The following is a 20,057-nucleotide window of genomic DNA, read 5'->3' as shown; positions in this document are numbered from 1 at the left end:
TGTATGATGGTGACGTTAATATATACTGTAACAAAAATGACTCCAAAATCAATGTTCAACTTAATTAAGTGACCACAATGCACAAACTTTAATGAAAATATTTTTATTGATTTAACTTTTAGAATGTGATTTCTTTGAAACAATATTCTTGTTCCCCTCAATAGCATGTGACACCTCAGCATGGTGGTGTAATGAATAAAGTGCTTGTGATGAAAACTGCCACAACCATTATAGTCAAAAACGTTTTTGAACACATCTTCAGTGGAGTACAATCACCAGATCACACCTTGGAATCAACACGGCTCTGGAGAACACCGACTTTAGGCACAGAAACTGCCTATCATCTCCAAGAGAGAAACTTTATGGCACGGCACTTCCAAATAAATACAAATAGATGCACAGGAAATGCATTAACTCCTCTTACGAAGTCTGATTCTTTGTAGGCGGATACCTGGAGAGGAAAAAATAATAATTTGGCTGCCCCATAACAAAATGCTAAATATTTATACACACATGCTTATGTTACATTTCTGACACTCACTACAGAAATATATATATTTTAATATATACACATGTATAACTTCAACAGGACCAGTTTAACACAGCCAACTTATTTCCTGTTTAAATTACTGCTATACTTCAAAAACAGCTAGTAAGACAAACAGGGACTGGGCCCTGGACAGGAATATCCTTTACAGTTCTCACAACAGCTAGCTCAAGACGACCAGCGATGCAATATTCATACAGCAGAAGAGTCGAGGGAATGTGTCAAAGAATCAGATCGCAATAATAATCAAGAGAAGTAAACATTCTTCAGTATAAAAAAAATAAACAAAAATGTTAAAGAACACAAAAACTTTTGTGAAACGACAGACATTTTTCTTTTTCCAAACTGCCTCAGACAATCGGCAGCAGTTCAGTGCAGGCATTTCTGAAACCAAGCTTTAAACGGATCAAAATAACGAAAACAAGAATATACACTCAACACTATTAATGGTGCAAATATTGGTCTCACAACATCATTCACGACCATCAGTCCTCGACTGTTTTCTTATTTTTACAGGAGCTAACGTAGTACAAATGTGAAGTGATGCAGCTGTATTGCAGTATTTTTGTCTGTCAATAGACTAAGACCCGTTTCAGTCGCCAGGACTCATGGAACAGGAAGGGAAAAGACAGCTTACACTGTTCACTGAACCGTAGCGCAATACACACAAGCAATTCTTTTTTTATTTGTTTACATCTCAATCCAAGTTCTTCTCAAAAGTTGCCATTATGTCACTCTGCATGGTCATGTCAATGACTCCAGACATCTAAGAGAAACAACATGAACAAGAAAAGCATTACTTTATGAACTTTTATAAATAATAGATTTGTTAATAATGATTTTATAACAATAACATCAAAAGTTAGTAGTAAATAATAATTATAAATCAATTAACAATTAAACGGTAACACAGTAACAATGTTAACTGTGGTTATTATTAAGAACACAACAATGTCTTTAATGTTATTAACGCTAATAAACAGCATAAGATATTTGTACTTAAACATTATAATAAACATGATTAAATAGTTATATAATAATGTACAAATATTTGTGGTTAAGAACATCTAATAACTCATTTGATTCAGGGGGGCACACACCAGACGAGAATCGCAGCACCGCTCCGCATCTAGAACAATTCGTAATTCAATTCGTAGCTGGGTGCCGTGGACAGATGCAGAACGGCACTGCTGGTGTGCATACACTCACAGAAAACAAAGTGTTCGAATTTGAAAAAAAGCTTCTTGTCTGGTGTGCCACTGCCTTAAGGCATTAAATAGAAAGTACATTTCATTTTTTTTTTATAACATGCATAGTACACTCACAGCCTCTCTCCTGCGACGCTCCTGCTCTCTCTTGCGAGCCATCTCTCGTTGTTGGTCTACAGAGCTTTGTGGAAGAGAGCAGGGCTCAGGGGCTTTGGGGGTATCCAAGATGGCCGCCATCAGAGGCAGCTCTGCCGACTCCACTTCTGGCTTTGAAGGCGTGCAGTCCAGGTTGGTTTTTTGGAGCTGCTGCGTCAGACTAGAAATCATTAAAAGATCACACAGTCAGCTAGATCAGGGAGAACAGTCGTATAATCATCACAGAGGGATATGAGGGTAAATTAATAATAGAAATACAATTTAGAATGCATTTGTCAAACTCACTAGGTTTTGGAATCTTGTCTACTGCCATGCAGAGATCGAAATGCCTCCAAAATTAAACTTTAACAGCTTTATTTACGGTTGCCTTTAATAAGATTCTGTTTATACCCGCTTTTGTCTGAGTTGATCTTCCCTCGACCAATTTCCATCTGCAGTTTACGAGCTCTCTCTCGTTCCTCTTTCTCCATGGCAACTTTGCGAAACTGCTGGAAACTTTCCTTGGATGATTTGATTGGGCAAAGATTTTGAGTAGCCATCTTACCCAGGCTTGTCCAGGAGTCTGCATGCTTTAAGACAATATCCTTTAACACAAACAAACAGGTCCAGGTTATCGGAGAGAACACCAAAGATTGCGTTTTTTATTTGGTACCCACATAAGGAAAAGCATTGGTACCTTTTTAGGCAGGTTGGATTTGGGATCTTGAATGGGCTTGCATAGTTCACTGCCATCGTCCTTGGTTCCTAGAAAATGTGAAAAAGACCCCATTTCAAGAAACCAGAGAAAAATAAAGAAGTCTGATGGAAAGCTGTGGGAGAAATACGGACCGTGCATTTTGTGCAACTGAACAGAGGGCTCCTCCAGTGTCTCCGGGCAGCTCTGCTCATCCCTCATGTTGCTTAATGGACTCTCATGCAGAGGTGACAACAATCCACACTGCTGCAGAGAGAAAGCAAGTACAAAAAGTAATTTGTGTGTCACCAGCAACAGCCTGGTCAAACATCATTCATTTGGGTCCAAACGCTGTTACTTCACTGAACTCCCTCTTCACATACACAAATGTGATTTTAATTATATCCAAATGTTTAACAAACACAGAGTTTAGACACATTGTTTTTCTTTTCTTTCTCCAATAAATATAGTCCCCACACAAAGCTGGAGAAGAACATTTGTGCATCTCAGAGCAACACTGCAGTGTTACTTTCCTGAATAATCATTTTGAATGAATCTTTTGAGTCAACGCTTCTATCTGCAATTTACAAGCTCTTTCTTGTTCGTCTTTCTGAAGTCTGGAATAAACTTCATGACTTCTGTTGCAATTTTCAACCAAATTTACAGCCTGGAGAAGTCAATGCTAGTTGCCAAAAGTCAGAGCCAGTCTGGAAATCTGAGTTGACAGATTTCATAGAAAACTGCTTAGTGTTTGACAGTGACAGACACCGATTTATTCGCGTCAGACTATGAATCCAAACAGGTTGGATATTTTTTGAGCCAATTTTTGCAACCCATGATTTGTCATGCGCCTCCTAGCAACAAGGCACACGTTTCTGCATGAGCTTGTTGCGATCAGAGTGACTTTAAAGTCTGATAATGTACAACCCTCAGTCGTTCAGTGTATGAATAGGAGTTTGCAACAAACTACTATAAAATCCCTTCTAACAACTTAAAAAGAAACCATACAAAATAGTTTTTCTCCATATGAAGACAAGTTAAGAAGAAATAAACCTCAAACTGAGAGCTGGAGGTAGGTTGACATCCTGTGATAGTCATGGCTGCAGGAGGTGAGGTCAGTGGTGACAGAAGAAGAGGGACGGCTGCAAGATTGAGGAGAAAAAAAAAGGGATGGAGTTTACTTGGAAGGATATTCTGTTTTACACATACATTAAAGCAGCGCTGTAAGTGAGAGACAGCAATGACAAGCAGCTGGTAAGAGGACTATACGGATGACAAAACTCAAACCACCAGTTAGGATGAACATACAATGCTAACCCACAACGGAAGGGGAAAGTTGCAGATATACAACGGTAACACAGCGAGGGGAGCGGGCGAGGGACGGAGATCAGCGGGCGGCGGAGTTGACACATCAAGGCCGAGCTCTTACCTTCTTGCTCAGACTTATATCGAGGTTTCTCCGCAGCAGCAGGCGATGGGGGGCCAACATGAGAGACCTGCGGGCCAAGAGGATCGAGCAAGGGACTACGGGGGAATGATGGGTCTGAAAGGAGTGAAGTGAGTGGGTGTGGGGAGACCGACACGTGGGAACATTTGGGTGAGATGGCTGTTATGTCATTACTGGGGGAGGAGGTAGAAGTGTTACATAAAGTGTTGGTGGCCTGGTCTGGAGGTAGGTTGGGTGGTAAAGGGGCCGTCCAGGTTTTACGTGGTAGCGGAGAAGCTTTGCTGCTAGGTCTGGATGGCTGAAGAGGCAGTAGGCTGTGTAATGCTGTTGTGGAAGGAGGGCAGAGGGATGGACAAAAGCATTAAAGTGTTGATTCAAAGCTGCCGATAACTAACTGGTCTCCAAATTCAGATTTAGATTTATATTAGGAATAGAAGAAATCATTTTCATTTTTGGAGGTCATTTCATTTGTTTTGTACATAATGATGAAGTCACAGAAAACACATCAGTGTGAACAGAAGTGTGAACAACGGCACCGAGCCTAACCTGGGATCGCCATGATGATGTCCTCGGCAGGATGTTTTGCTTGTGATGCAAACATGTCTTTGGAGTCCGCCTCTGAGACTAGAGACGCTGTGCGAGACTGGCACATCACGACTGAGGCAGAAGAAGAATCCTTTACCTCTGCAATGGTTTTCTGCGATGCCTGTTTGGGGAGGGGGACAAGCGGGCAATATTTCACTCAGGAAAAATCTGCCACTGCATGAAGTGAAATGCTCCATGTGCCAAATATTAAAGGAGTGGGATTAGGCCATTTGATATTGATCGTCTTTCATTGGCTTGTATGCTTTTTTACCTTGTTTTTATTTCTGTGGGCATGGCCAGGGGGTTTGCTTTGCTTCCTTTTAGCTTTCCGTTCTGTAAGACACGCATAATGCACACTGAGGTCATTTCACTTCAGTCATGACTGTGGGAAAGGCCAACACCATCCCAGGGGCATTCCTGGGGAATTCAGATAAACTGTGTATGCAATTTAAGTACTATAAAGTCACAATCACTATAAAAAAAAAAAAAAAAAAAAATAATATATATATATATGCACACTTTAATTTGAAATTTGCCCCCCAAAGTAAAGTGTGCACCGCTTGTGAAAGTGTGTTGTGATTGAGTAAACAATGAAAGTAAAAAAAAATAAAAATAAAAATAAAAAAGGGAAATAAAGCAAAATGAAAGAAAACACAAACTCTTATCTTAACATACAGTTAAGTCTATGAAAATGTGTTTTATTTAAATCTCTGGGTGTTAAGCTTTATATCTGTTTAGGTAAATCAAATTAACACGTCCTGCTTAAAGTCTGCATATCCTGCAGATAAGTAGTTGCCTCTTAATGTTTCGGTCCTACCTTCCATGTTCCAGCTATAGTTTACAATCCAAGCACCCTGACATACAACATATCAATGTATGTTTTTACAATCTATTATAGATTATTATTAAATATACATCTCTGCATAACCTCACATGTACAAAGAGTGAAATTACAAGGTAATGCAACAAGGGAACACATAGTAATGACTCAAAGCAGCAATTTAAAATGGACCAGCTGTAACTCTAAACAGGGACAATAATATATGACACAGAATTTGCTCTCAGTTATGTTTGGTGAAGGTCCAAACTGGAAACCGGCATTTCTTCTAAACCCTTAGAACTATTTAAAACTTGAAAGTGCTGAGGAACTATAAAACAAGGACTACCCCACCCCAAGAGCCAGCTGGTCTTATAACTTGTCTTAAAGGGGGGGGGGGGGGGTGAAATGCTCGTTTTCACTCAATATCCTGTTAATCTTGAGTACCTATAGAGTAGTACTACATCCTTCATAACTCCAAAAAGTCTTTAGTTTTATTATATTCATAAGAGAAAGATAGTCTGTGCCGATTTTTCCCGGAAAAACACGACCGACTGGAGGCGTGACGTGTGGGCGGAGCTAAAGAATCACGAGCGCCAGTAGACTTTTGCGTTGAGAGCGTTTGGACGCTGTGACATTACAGTGAGGGAAAAACCATCATCCAAAACAAACCATGGCTTACAGTCAGATTCAGCCGTTTATTTATGATCCAGAATCAGATCCAGAGGCTGAAATTTAACAAGAGCAGCATCAGCAACGACGTCTCTATGTGGTATGTAATGAAACTGTATATATTTGCTTAGCGGTTTTGGAAAATGACTAAGTTCCACATTTTCCACTTTTTTTTTTTTTTTTTTTTTTAAGCTGTACATGTGGAAAGTGCAGTTTGATGACTACATCGCATGTTGTTTACTTGATGTGCTTACGCGCCGATAGCTAAGTTAACAACACAGAGATATTTGAAGCAGTTTTACTCACCGCATGCGCTTCCAACACACGATCGTGACCCTTTTTCATTGGGACTGCATTATCCTTAAGAAATAAACGATGTGCAAATCCGGCGTCAAACTGGGCCTTGTTTGTAAAACAAGCATCTTCGAAATGCAGGGAACAAACACTTGCACAACTCCGTTGATGCTCTGTAAAAATAAACTCCATCCACTGGTCCCTTAATGCTGGTTTTTTTTTGGTAATCTGTGCAGGGTTGTCTTGCCCTGGCAACCAAAAACACACTCCTTTTGTGACATTTCGCGACGCTCTCGCTCTGATCAGTGAATGTCTGTGCTCTGCTATACGGGAGCGTGCGCTCTTCTGGCAGACGTGCCCTCAGGACCCATATAAGGAAATTCCGCTCCATCTAACGTCACACAGAGCCATACTCGAAAAAAACTTTCAGAAACTTGTGACAAACCGGAAGAGGTATTTTTGGAACAGAAATACTCCTTCAAACGTACAACTTAATTTTTGAAACTTTGTCCATGTTTAGCATGGGAATCCAACTCTTTAACAGTGTAAAAAACTCAGTATGCATGAAATAGCATTTCACCCCCCCTTTAAACCACAGCAACAACATACAAAGTGATTGTGATAAAACAAGAACAAAATATCAAACATTGGAAAACAAATAAATAATAGCATTCAACAAAAAATACAGAAAGATGGTGAAAGAGAAAGAGAGAAGACTTGTTCTTTTACTAATTTGGAGTCAAAAGTGCACAATGTTCTTAATATTACAAAAGTGAACACAAAAGGACAAGTGTGGGGAACACAAAAGGAACATACAGTGTTTTTTTTTGTAAATGACAATAAAATAATAATAAAAAATAATAATAATAATAATTAATAATAATAATAATAATAATGTTAAACTGTAATGTTTAAAGTATATGTTCTCCAGTCAGTGTTAAGGTGAAATAAGTAAAAGTTTATAGCACTGGGGACGTGTCCGAGTAAGCTTTACAATTTTTGGTTCATTTCCTGTATCAGTAGCCAAATAGATAGCAGGGGCAACAGACTGGCCTGAGAGACAGTGAGTGAAATAAAGGTTTGGTGTGAAGCAGCTAACCTGAATCCGAGTCACAGCTATCAGAGGAGCTAGAGTCACTACTACTGTCAGAGCTGGACGAGCTGCTGCTGCTGTCACTCAGACGAGACGGATGGCTCACATCTTTACACTCCCCTTCCGCTTCAACTGCACACACAAGGGGAAACATACAGCTTTATACTGCATTTATATGATTACATAAAGGAATAAACAAATAAATACATATACCGTACTTACTTTTGGTCTTTTTATCGTTTGATTCTCCATTCGTGTATTTTGGCTCTTTGTCCATTTCCTTGATTTTAGACTTCTTCTGGAGCTTCTTTTCTAATGATGTAAAAAGATCACCAATGAAAATAAAGATACAATTTCTCCTTTTACACACTTTTTTGCGAAAGTTGTAGAGTATGCATCTATTTTGTTTGGAAAATAGCGAATTTAACCACTAATCAAGAACTTAAAAAAAAAAAAAAAAACGTAAACAATCCCAAAATGAATATTTTGTCATTGTGAGGACTATTCTGACGATGTCTTACATACTTTCCTGGACCTTGAGTGTTATTTATTTGGCAGTCTATGGGACAGTCTCAAGCCTACAAGCTTTTATCCAAAACATCTTAAATTGTGTTCCGAAGATGAACAAAGCTTTTACCGGTTTGGAACGACATGGGGTAAGTGATTTATGACTAGGGCTGCTCCGATCACAATCGGCCGATCGTTATGCACATCTCGTCAGTAAAGCCGGTTCTGCGCATGAACGATCGGCCGATTGTGTTCGGAGCAGCCCTATTAATGACAATTTGAATTTTTGGTTGGAGTAATCCTTTAAATAAATATTAACTTTTAGGAAAACAAACAAACAAAAAAAAAACAATATGAACTTCATAATGAAGCGAAAATACTGTACTGCTATAATCTGTGGGCATTATATTTTTTTCAGATAACGATAAGTATCACTGATTTGGCATATGTAGTTGCCGTGTCAAAAACATATGCAAATATTTTTGATTTGCATGCCATTTAGTGGTATTAGACCTGGTGTTAAAGGTTTTTAGTACTACTACTCCTAAATTTTATTTACATATTTCATATATAATGTCTCCCAGCATGAAAAGCTCTTACAGGAACAGTTCATCCAAAAATGAAAATTACCCTATGATTTACTCACCCTCAAGTCATCCTAGGTGTATATGACTTTCTTCTTGCAGACGAACACAGTTTTAAAATTGATCCTAGCTCTTTCAAGCTTGGTACTGGTGGTGGATGGTGCTGTTATTTTGAAGCTCCAAAAAAGCACATATATCCATCATAAAACTAACCCATACGCCCGCAACACATGTCTTCTGAAGCAGATCGATGGGTTTTTGTAACAAATATATTTACATTTTTTAAATTCTAAAGTCAATTCTCTGACTTCTGGCAACAGCCATATGAGCATTTGCGAGAATCAACTCTCACAAACACTCTTACAGCCGTTCCATGATTGTACTGAACTACGCTGATAAAATACATAACGTAATGTACCTATACATAATATGAACATAACCCAACTCAAGTACATTTTATGTATTAAAACAAATACCTGCAGGGGGAGCCAACGGCCTGGTAACCTTTAACTTTACAAGGTGATTAAATTAATATTTGGCCACAGGCAGAAACTTTTATTTTGAAATTGTGATGTACAATACGTGGCATATTTAGACATAGGTTGATATTCTCCCATGTTTGTTGGTTTATATATAATTTAGATTACAAATCTAGTGAGATAATGCGTACTGTTTTTCCAGATGAACGTTAATACACATACACAGCATATACAGAAGAAGAGTTTAGCCCCTTTCACACATACAGTCTACACTGGTAAGTTACCATTAATATAGATCATGTGTGAACAGAACCTTTTCAAAAATTCCAGTAAATTTGTTCTGGCAATCATATGGTTCTTATGGAGATGACACGATTACTCAGAAAAGCAAGTTTATAAAGCAGCAGAGCTTTGTAAACCATTCAATGTAAATATGCGCTAGATGGACATCTTTGATCAGTGCGCCTCACAGCTTTTCGTTGCACTTCTCCATTCATCAGGTCTGCCATTCTGTAGTTGGATACTATGCGCGTCTTGTGTTTATAAGAGCAAAAAATCATATACACCTAGGATGGCTTGAGGGCGAGTAAGTCACAGGGTAATTTTCATTTTTGGGTGAACCGTTCCTTTAATATAGACCGAAGAGTACTCACTGTCTGTTTCTTTCGTTTTCTTTCGGAGGCAAGCGACAACATAGCACTCAAGAGCTCGAAGGGTTGAAGGTTTGAGAGTCTCAAAGTCAATCTCGATCTCCTCAGGGTCGGTGTCCCTGAGCAAGGGTTCTCGCGCCTTGATGACATTCACTACATTGCCAAGCTTGTCTCCAGGAAGCTTGTTAATGTCTAGACTTAGCTGCCGTTTCTCCTCATAAGACATGGGTAAAGCATTCATCTCTTCCTCGGAGTCCTTTGCTCCGCTCTCCTTCCACCTGAGAATACATTTTCATTTCTTTGAGAATTTGTCTTAGAATAAAGATCTATACATTATTCTTAGGGTAGAAATGGGGATGACGAGGGCCCACGTGCTTCACACATTTTCTTACCCTGACAGCTTGCTGTTGGACCTCTTCTGTATTTTTGCCGGTTTCTTCACTTCTTCACCTTTCCGCTTACTGGACTCTTTCTCTTTCTTCCTCTTCTTGGACTTTTCCCTCTTTTTTGGTTTCAGGAGAGGTGTTTGGGTCAGTAACTGCAGTTGCTCTCGTACTGCTTTCAGCTGGTGAGTAAAGACAGAAATGACATTACTTAAGAGTACATATATGAATAATATTTCAAAACTTAAGCTATTTTCACAGACTACTGTACAAATGGACAGCATCCAATCCCTCACAGCATTTTGAATGCTCACACTGGCACAGAAGACTAGACTTCGCAACACGTTAATTTGAAATAATATAATGCTTAAGCACAACACCTATTAAGCTTACAGCACATGCACAAGTAAAAATCAATTTGTAACTGTGCAGACTTGAAAGTCCTCCTAATTATATTAATAAAGCCGAGCTCTCTCGCTTCTTGGCAAAGAACATTCTTGAATTAATTTTGGTACAAAGAATACAAGCATTAATGACACAGAATTTGCTGAAGGAGGCAGTCACCACATTGGTCGTGATTACGATGTTGTGACGGTGTTGGCACAGAGGATGTGTGTATCCGTGAAGGGGCTCAAACGTCTATACACAAGTCTTACCTGTTCCTCCAGGCTGGCGAGCCTCTGTGCTCTCTCCTCTTCATCCTCTTCTGTGTCTGAAGAGTTTTCTGATGGAGACGATTCGCTGTCACTGCTCTCCGAGCGGGATGGATTGTGTGCTCTCTCCTTCTTTACGTTGTTCTGACTAGATGCTGGGGCTGGATTCTTTGGCTCGTCAGGAATCTTGGAGAAGCGACACTCAAAAACATCCTGGATAAAAGAAAAAATTAAAACATTAACCCGGTCAGGAAAGACTGAGTTTCCCGAAAGCAATATGCAAACATTGTATTCATTAAAAAAATAAATAATAAATCAAAAGGAAAATAAGACAACCAATGGATTTTAAAAGATGATCAAAGCACCTAAATACACACCTGGAGTTTCCTTGCCATGGCCACTACCTCATGGCCAGGTGGATTGTATTTGTAGCAGTTTGAAAACATGAGGCGCATATCTGCAGCAAATTGCAATGCATCTGTGTACTCACGAGCTTCGATCTTTTTCTGTTAGAAAAAAAAAAAATGCCTTTTACATATCAAACAATAAAAAAGGTAAGCAAAGCTTATCCAGTAATATGAACACCACCATGATACTCACTTTGATGGTACTCATATCCATAGGTTGGTGAATAATTTCATGATAATCAAGAAGGCCCAGTGCCTTTGCATCCACAGGCTTATAAAAGGGCCAGGCGTAAGCAGAATGCTTTTTGGCAAACAGCTCTTTCAGGATGGCATTGCAGTATTTGAGGCTCTCTGAGAGTTTGTTCCTTCTGCCCATCTGATGCTGTGGTGGTGATTCAGGAAGGTCTTTACAGGGAGGTTTGATGGGTCGGCCACTGCCTCTCCTGGAGAACAACTTAAGGACTTTTGGTTCTGTTACATAAGACTCAGAGCTGGCGATGGAAGAGGCAGAAGGGGTCGTAGTGTCTGCTTTTCTTTTAACACCATTTTTCAACTGAAAGAAAAGGTACATGCAGATTACAGTTAGAAAAAAATAAAAATCATACGCAATCTGTTTTTCCCTCTACTATTGCGCCATTATAAAACACTATTTCCATAATTGAGTATAAGACAACCAAGCAGCCCTCATCTGCGTCAAAGAGGAAAACCTACGCCAATTAATCCTTGCCAAACACTGGGTCTCATTTACTAATAACTACATGGATTTTTCACATTTATACACAGGATTGATTTTTTTTTTTTAACCTAAACCCTTACACATGCATAAGCACATGAATTTAGTCCTTACCATGTTGTAATGGTAATTAATTTGGAGTATTCAAACTGAGCAAACAAATACGCTAAGTAAGTAATTTGCATAGAACATGCAAAAAATGTCCATGTAAAGGCTTTCCGCAAAACCTTACCTTCACAGCAGGGGTGGGGAATGTTGATCCTGGAGGGCCACTGTCCTGCAGAGTTTAACTCCAACCCTGAAAAAAAAGATATCTACCAGTTTCCTAAACTCTGCAGGCATACAGGCCCTCCAGGATCAACATTCCCCATCCATGCTTTCTAGCCTCCAAGCAAACATATGACGCTCTGTAAAAGCACATTCTTCCCTGAGAGCAGACACGTCAAAGCCTTACGAGTAATGGGTGTATAATCCTCAAAAAAAAAGTACAAAATCACTTCTTATAAAGACTTAGAATAAAGGCAAATTCAATACATTAAATTTCATACAAACATGTTTACAAGGTCAAAGGAGCATGTAATTTTTGCTTAAGTGTGGTTTCAACTGCCTTTACTTTTAATTTATAATACATTTTATTAAAAAAAAAAAAAGTTATTGATAATTATTTGTTTGTGACAACACTTGTACACAGATTTCACACACTCATTTGTGAGTATGCATGGATAATGAATGACCCGTTTTCGTCTTTATTCCTAAAGAACATTACAGAGATTTGACTGGAAGTGAGAGAGAAAGTGGGTGATGGGATCGGAAAGGTCCACGAGATGGGACTCAAACTTTTTTTGTTTGCTAAAGTGCCATTTAATTTGGATTTTTAAATCACACACTTTGTGAAATTCAAGAAAACAATAGGATGTTCCTATCAAAACACTGTTATTACCAGGTGTACAATGAGTAATGATGCCCTTATGATCCCTTATGATACTGCTGAGCCACAAGTTAAAAGTGCAAGTAGGTTTTTGAGGAACTGACTTTGGCTGTGAGTTGTGCAGACAGGGGAGCAGAGGGATTTGGGTGAAGAGCATCTGGAGGGATGACGGTCACGGTTTGTTGGAAAACCACCTCAGACACAGGAGACTGTGGCCTCCTGAACACTACAAAAAATATGCAAATGTTAATGTCATTTCCACTCTCCACAACCAAACACAATGCAAAAACCTAAAACGTGGTAATTTAATTAAGGTACTGAATTGATTCTGAATACCTGCTGTTGACTTCCTTGCACCTTTCACAGGAGCTTTAGATGTCAAAGCAGCGATCTCAAACTCATCCTGAGGCATCTTTGCCACCTTCTCCAAGAAAAGCTTCTCAAGGGCTTGAGCCATCAGAACAATATCATCTCCTGGCTAAAAACCACACACACAAAGCTTGAAACCAAATCTTACGTTACAAATCTTTAATTTTTTGTAATATTACAAAAAATGAGTGCAGCATCCTCACCCGATTGTACATGTAACAGTTAGTGAACATGGTGTTGCAGTCTTCTATACACTCCATTGCCTTCCAGTAGTAATTGTTATCAAGACGCTTTTTAATGGTGCTCAAGTCCATAGGCTTCTTTATGATTGTATAATAGTCCTAAATTAAAATATCATCAATAACTTTGAGCAAGTATAATTTAAAACCGAGGATGCACCCATAAACTGTGTATTGAGGAAAAATAGCTTTAAATGACAGAGCATGGTGCGACTTACTGGCAAACTGAGGCGGACTGCATCCACAGGCTGTCTGAAAGGCCAGGAGAATTGATGTCTCCAGAGGGACTTAATCACCACTTTTTCTAAGAACTCCAACTGATTGGTGAGGCGCCCAGGCTTTTTGGGGTTCTTGAACTCGGGGGGAGGGGGATTCCCATTCAAGGTGAAGTTCTGAGGGGGTTTCATAGTAGACATTGTCTGAGCCAATCCGGGGAGTGGTGACCAGTATGGAAAGGGCTTTTGCAACTACGCCTAGGCAGCTCAGCAAGCATTACACATCCAATGTCTGTGCCACTGTAAACAGGGAGAGCAGTGTCAACATCCTCATGCCATTCTGCACTGCTGTTTATTAACTTCAGGCAATTGAGAAAAAGCAGCAGATTAGAACAACCCTATCAAAATCCATGTGTGACATGTGTGCTTTTGTGACAAGTGTGATTGCAGATGTAATAGCTTTTTAGTAATACACTCCGTGAAAATTCCTAGTTAATGTCATACTGCACTGTAGTCTTGTTAGCAGGACTACTCTAGGTTTTATGCGGTATGCACTGCCCTCTATTGCCTAATCAATGAACGACTTTTAGCTCCACTCCTGACAAATTGTATCAATGTAAGTTTAGAATGAAATATCTAACACACCCCACCCAAAATAACCTTTAACAAAACTAGATTACCAGACACGAGGAAGGAAACTTCCTGGCTAAAATGCAGTATAGAGTCTGAAAAGTATACCTTTCTTTTCTTCCAAAAACAAATTGATAACAATATAAAGAAAATTTATCCAAGAACATGAAAAATAAGACCATTTGCGGTTTAGACAAAAACTGCCAATGTGACTTTTCGCCACCCTGGAATTATAAGGTTCTATCTACATTCTGAGCAGTCTTGAGATTGAGCTTCAAAGTTGTTGCATTCCATATACTTTGTAGATGGAACCTTTTAAAAAAAAATAAACTTCCAAAATTTGTATAAAAAAAAAAAAAAAGATTAGACCATCACAGAATGAGAACATGGTAAAATAACTTAATTACCTTATTAATTCTAAGGTGATGAGACTAACCTAAATTTTGATATATATATATATATATATATATATATATATATATATATAAACTGACATTACTTGGTTTCTGCCAAATATTAGTTTAGAAATACTACTACTACTAGTGTATTGCTTATTTGCATTAACTGTCCACCTTCAACTGCTCTTTCTCAATGCAAATTACAAATGAGCAACTTGCATCTAGAAAGAGCAGCTTAGGTTGGAACCTGTCGTACAAAAAAAAAAAAAAACCTTAGGACTCTTGCTCAAATTACAGTGAAATCATGCTTTAATAGTCACAATTTTCTTTAAATTGTTTCTGAAGCTCTCAAGCTTTATTCAACACAACTACAGAGGTTATCCTATACAACACTTACCCCAAACTAAACGTCATCATCCTGCTCAGTAAAACAGTAGTTTACCCCATACTCAAAAACATTTACAAATTATATTGATCATTCGGTGTACTTTATTTAAATAAGTGTAAAAGAAAATCACTGTACAAGAATCCTATGAACTTACATAATGTATTAACACAAGAAAAACAATTCGAAAAAGTTAAAATGTTGTGTTTATTTTTGAAAGCTAAATAAACATGTAGTTTCACAATAGTTTGCATATGATAGGGAAGGGAATGTCTTTGTTTTTGGAGGGGAGCAAGGGAATGTTGCCTCTTTTCGACGACAAAGCCCACTTAAAAAAAAAAAAAATTCATGTTTATTTATCTTACAATTACAAGCTCACAATTGGTCTATACAAACGTAGCGACGTTGTGACGATTTATTCTGGTTTGTTTGGACAAGCACGTGCCAATTTGGTAAATTACAGACTGCAGATGGGAGAACGACATTCATCAAGAACAGAGAAAAAATTCTTTGTAGGTCAACAAAACAGACCTGTAATTTAAACTGGACATTAAAAAAACATCCCTATACTTAAGGAGTGTAACATACGCCTTACGTTGTGTTTATGGGCAAAGTATCGTTTCTTTACTCGATCCAGGGACATGCGTTATATAAACCCTACGACCTCTACGGATGACGCAACACTAACTTCCGGATAAATAATAACACCACAGAAGTGCAGCCGCTGCTTAAATAAACGGTTTAAGGGACACCCGTTAACCTGTACAAGCATAAAACACAATACATATAATCAGACACTCATTTACTTGAATAATCAAGTTAGAAAGCCTCGAGCCAAAAAATGGCGCGAGCTAGTTTTAGCATAGTTAGCCCCACATCACCCCGCCCCGCCAGATAGTGACATTGAGCTCAGCTAACAGTTCCTCTCCTAGCCATTCCGCCAGCTAAATCAAGCTAGCTCAACCTGGATCCAAAATTTTACCTTTCCGTCTCGGGAACAACAAAGAAAGTTAAAACTGCCGAACTGAGACAGACGTTGCTGTGCAGGATGAGCGCTGCTGGGAAACTTCACCAACCGAAGGATCTTGTTGATGCTTTGCGCCCGAAAAATACCGTTTTGAGCTTAGTTTTCAACGCCAACAGAACAAATTAACATTACATACATGTATACGTTTGAAATTACTCGGTTCCTCTGAAAGGTTAGTCAACAATGGCGGACGTCTCTCACGGCAACCGTCTGGTATTTATACCCTCCTGCTGAAAGCGCCCGATCCCATTGGACGAGACCGCTCACGTGCTCCCTTCTTCCCCCTCGCGGCTTTAACGCCGAGAAAATGTTTCTATTAAATGTATCGAATCGAAACCTCCCTCTGTTTTCATACCTTACGCAACTCCGAAACGCCATTTTACAATAAAACCTTTTTATTTTTACAACGACGGACGAACTCCTATAAGAAACAGACACGTACGTCAGAGTACTTTTTTAAAAAAGTGCGACATAACTGGTCTCCGGACATCACATGACCATTCTAGAACATTCTGTCGATCGCTGTAACTCAATTTCCCTCTTTAGTGTCGGTCAAGTGATTACATTGCGGCTCTTTCCCGTGCCTTTGTTTGTCATCTTCTGGCAACTGTTGGACATCGGTCATCTCTGCAGCTGAAAAAATCTCACAAAGAGAACTAAGATATGATAGCGCACTGCGCAATGCTGAAGGGAGGCGAACTCAACTACTGCGCACGCGCACTTGCTTGACAGTGATTGGCTTCTTAGTTGACGCTCAATTGACGCCGTGCTCCTTATTTTTTATTATTTTTACTTTCTATGGTTGGAGATCCGCGGTTTTATTTATTTTTTTAAATTTATAAAAAAATTATATAAAATTACCCCCAATATTTGATATGGTTTACACATATTGCTGCAATCTTGTTTGCTTTTTATCTTCTTCGAAATACAAGAGTATTTTAGTCCGGATTTTTGTAGTGTGTGAGTTTTAGGTAGACCTCAGTCACCATTGACTTTAATTGATCTTAGTATTAAATGGAGACTGAGACACTCTAACCGACATGTCCTATTATTTTCTAAGTAAGAAATAAAAATCACGAAAAGTATTATTTTGGATGATCTATTTCTTTAGTCTGTTTCACTTATTAAGCAGCATTATTTGAAACAAACTTTCCACAAGAGGGCACCATATGCCCTATTTTGGATGGGAAAAGCTTCCACTGTTATATTTTCTTCCTTGTAGTACTGTTATAGCTACAAAACCTATAAAATAATCACATGTACTTTTTAATAGGCTTGCACATGTCGGCTAATTACACATTCACTAAAAGGAATGGTTTACTGGTGTCCTCTGCTTAACTTTGCTTTTCATAAATATTTATAGAGAGTTATATGGCATAAATTATGTCATTCATGTTGATTCATGTTGTCGTATTTGTTTTTTGTTTCTCATTTTTGTCTTTAAGGCAACTTCAAGGGAATCTCTAAGTAGCCATACATAACCATCCCCTGTATTTGCTCATACATCAGATGAAAGGCTTCATTATGTGGCTCATGTGGCTCCAAGGTCAAGAGTTCAGAACCCGGCATTCCACAGGGTCATATCTCATATAAGAGAAAGTGTTATTCAGGAAAACTCTTTCACAGCTATGGATAAAGAGAGATCAGGCCATGATGGGCGAAGGGATATGTGTTTCCATGCAGCTAATACATATGTAGCAGATATGGTGTGCCCTTTCATTTTTAAATGCAAAACCACTGTTATGGTTTAGGCATTACTAAGCACTATTACAATTTTTTAAAGTCTATATAATGGTAAAATTAACAATGAGCAACACATCTGTAACAGTATTTGACAAAAAAAAATGGTTAACAAAAAAAAAAAAAAAAAAAAAATCACATTAGGTCCATTAAATAATTGTAATAGATACAACTTTTTATTTATGTATTAGTAAATGTTGAAATTAACATTAACTAAGATTAACAATTGCTTTAGAAGTATTTTTCATTGTTAGTTTATGTTAACTAATGTGGTTACTGTTACCAAATGGGACCTTAAAGTCAAGTGTTTGTTAAATTCTCTATTATTTTACAGATTTGCATTTTATCCCTTATTTTTTTTGTAATAATTTTTTTTAATTGTGAGCATAAATGTGAGCAGACAAAGGAAATCAAAGAATTAGGGCAAGGATTCATGTTCAAGACTAGATTTCGTTGCATCTTCCTCCCCGTCTGTGCAGATGCTTTGCGTAGGCCTGGTTCTGAGGCATACATATGCATGAGAAGTGAAAAATGACATGGAGCCTCTAAGTACAAATTCATTGACACTCAAAAGCAGCACATCAATGTTTTCAAGACAGCAAGAAGCTCCAAAACAAAGTTTTCTATCTTGCAAGGGTGCTGTCTCATTAGTGGCAAATCACCACTCTGACATTTACACTGTAAGCAGTGGTAAAGCATTTCCATTTCCTTTTAGAACAGAGCGGAATATTTCAGTCAGACAACATAAGTCTGTTTGCTCGGGGAAACAGGCCAGGAGAGGAGGGAGAGGCAGAAAAAAAAATGCAAATCAAATCAAAAGTAAACAGATAAATCCCACAAAAACAAATAGACACAAACATATATCTATGCATGACTAACTCACAAACAACCATACAAAGGATATTGCATTTTTCCTTTGATTATGTTTAAAACTATTTAAGCATATATGTATCTCAAATGTAAATGTTTTTGCAAAGACTGCGGGTCTTAGTAACTGTTGCTATGTCTGACAAGCCATGCCGCAGGTTACTTCTGGTATGAAACAAAGTCATAGCTTTCAAAAAATTGTTATGTTTTAAGAAACTGAAACAATAAATATCATTATGTGGCTCTTTACTGTGTCGTGAGTGACAGATCACTGTAGCGTAGCACATGAACATGCGTCACATGAACAGATCATCTTTTCATATTTACTAGGTAAAGCACAAAATAAACATGAATGGCCACTTCTTTTATGGAAGTTAATTATTGATTCAAAGTAGTGTGCACTCATCCAAACATAACTAGAACAGGTGCTCAGTCAAAAAGAATCAAAATTTAATAAATAAATAATAAACAACGGGCAAAGTTTTATTTGCTCTCATGTAATTTCAATATAATACGACCCAAACAAGGTCTTTGTCAGGCAATGCAAACAACAAGAAGACCTTTCTTATTTAATTGCTTAGTTGATTATTGATTGCCAGAGCATTCTTAATTAGTTAATCCCACAATCAAGTACTCGTTATTAAGGGGGGCAGTTGTGGCATTATGGTTAGAGACTTGTAACCCAAAGGTTGTGGGTTTGAGTCTCAAGGGGAGTACCATGACTGAGGTGGGACCCTTGAGTAAAGCTCCACAGCAAAAAATGGCTGCCCACTGCTCTAGGTGTGTGTTCACAGTGTGTGTGTGTGCGTGTGTGTGTGTGTGTTCACTACTCACTGCTGTGTGTGTGCTCTAGGAAGGGTTTTATGCAGAGCACAAATTCTGAGTGTGGGTCACAATACTTGGCCACACGTCCTTTCCTTTTTCCTAAAATTTTAAGGCCCAAAAGCCAGTTTTTGATCCAGTTAGTGTTTTTGTTAGTGTCTAAGGAAAGGCCAGTCTAAAATCAGGTCAGCATGCTCTTTGCCTTGAATCAAATCAGTTGGCAATGGCAGACTGATACTGCTATCTCTAAAATGTTTAACAGATAAGACACAGAAGAAGATCTGATTTAGTGCTACATGTATCATATCAGAGAAATGATCAAAATTTAGCTTATGATTTAACCCTTAATTCATGTTGAGTCATGACAGATTTCCATGTCTTAAATTGCTTCACATTAGCAGAATGCTGATTTAAAAGTTTATGAATTATTATTATTTTAGTTTTTTTTCATATTGTGATGAAGGTGTCTCGGATGGTACGTGGTGTAGATGACACTTGACATTAGTGGCTTCACCTTAGATTAGATTATGATTACTCTTTTATGGCTAG

At 38.3% G+C, this 20,057-nt stretch overlaps 1 protein-coding gene across 7 annotated transcripts; it reads right to left on the bottom strand.

Moving 5' to 3' along the window:
* Window positions 1–87: 87 nt before the first annotated feature.
* LOC113050656 (bromodomain testis-specific protein-like) lies at window positions 88–16,798 on the bottom strand. Of its 7 annotated transcripts, none has more exons than XM_026213858.1 (22): window positions 16,035–16,798; window positions 13,643–13,939; window positions 13,389–13,526; window positions 13,153–13,294; window positions 12,921–13,042; window positions 11,349–11,708; window positions 11,126–11,254; window positions 10,752–10,961; window positions 10,105–10,277; window positions 9,716–9,990; window positions 7,715–7,804; window positions 7,499–7,624; window positions 4,888–4,949; window positions 4,578–4,737; window positions 4,230–4,355; window positions 4,014–4,127; window positions 3,638–3,729; window positions 2,740–2,851; window positions 2,588–2,655; window positions 2,302–2,495; window positions 1,873–2,071; window positions 88–1,313 (listed from the first exon to the last, which is right to left on the bottom strand). In XM_026213858.1, the coding sequence occupies exons 2-22, from the start codon at window positions 13,838–13,840 to the stop codon at window positions 1,245–1,247; spliced, it is 3,159 nt and encodes a 1,052-aa protein (XP_026069643.1). In that variant the 5' UTR covers window positions 13,841–13,939; window positions 16,035–16,798; the 3' UTR covers window positions 88–1,244. The 7 variants fall into 7 exon arrangements, with proteins under 7 accessions (XP_026069643.1, XP_026069644.1, XP_026069640.1 ...); XM_026213859.1 differs by having other exon boundaries at window positions 3,638–3,726; XM_026213855.1 differs by having other exon boundaries at window positions 4,014–4,355.
* Between the last annotated feature and the right edge of the window lie 3,259 nt (window positions 16,799–20,057).

The sequence above is a fragment of the Carassius auratus genome, chromosome 31 (genome assembly GCF_003368295.1).
Source record: "Carassius auratus strain Wakin chromosome 31, ASM336829v1, whole genome shotgun sequence".
In the NCBI taxonomy this organism is placed as follows: Eukaryota; Metazoa; Chordata; class Actinopteri; order Cypriniformes; family Cyprinidae; genus Carassius; species Carassius auratus.
This window is presented reverse-complemented; position numbering and strand designations above follow the sequence as displayed.

Bases quoted from the DNA above. Each gene is read 5' to 3' on its own strand.
- LOC113050656 (XM_026213855.1), bottom strand. From the start codon at position 13,840: ATGTCTACTATGAAACCCCCTCAGAACTTCACCTTGAATGGGAATCCC. The intron at 7,625-7,714 runs GTAAGTACGGTA...TTGTGTGTGCAG, and splicing joins AAACGATAAAAAGACCAAAA to TTGAAGCGGAAGGGGAGTGT. The intron at 2,656-2,739 runs GTCCGTATTTCT...CACATTTTCTAG, and splicing joins TCAGTTGCACAAAATGCACG to GAACCAAGGACGATGGCAGT.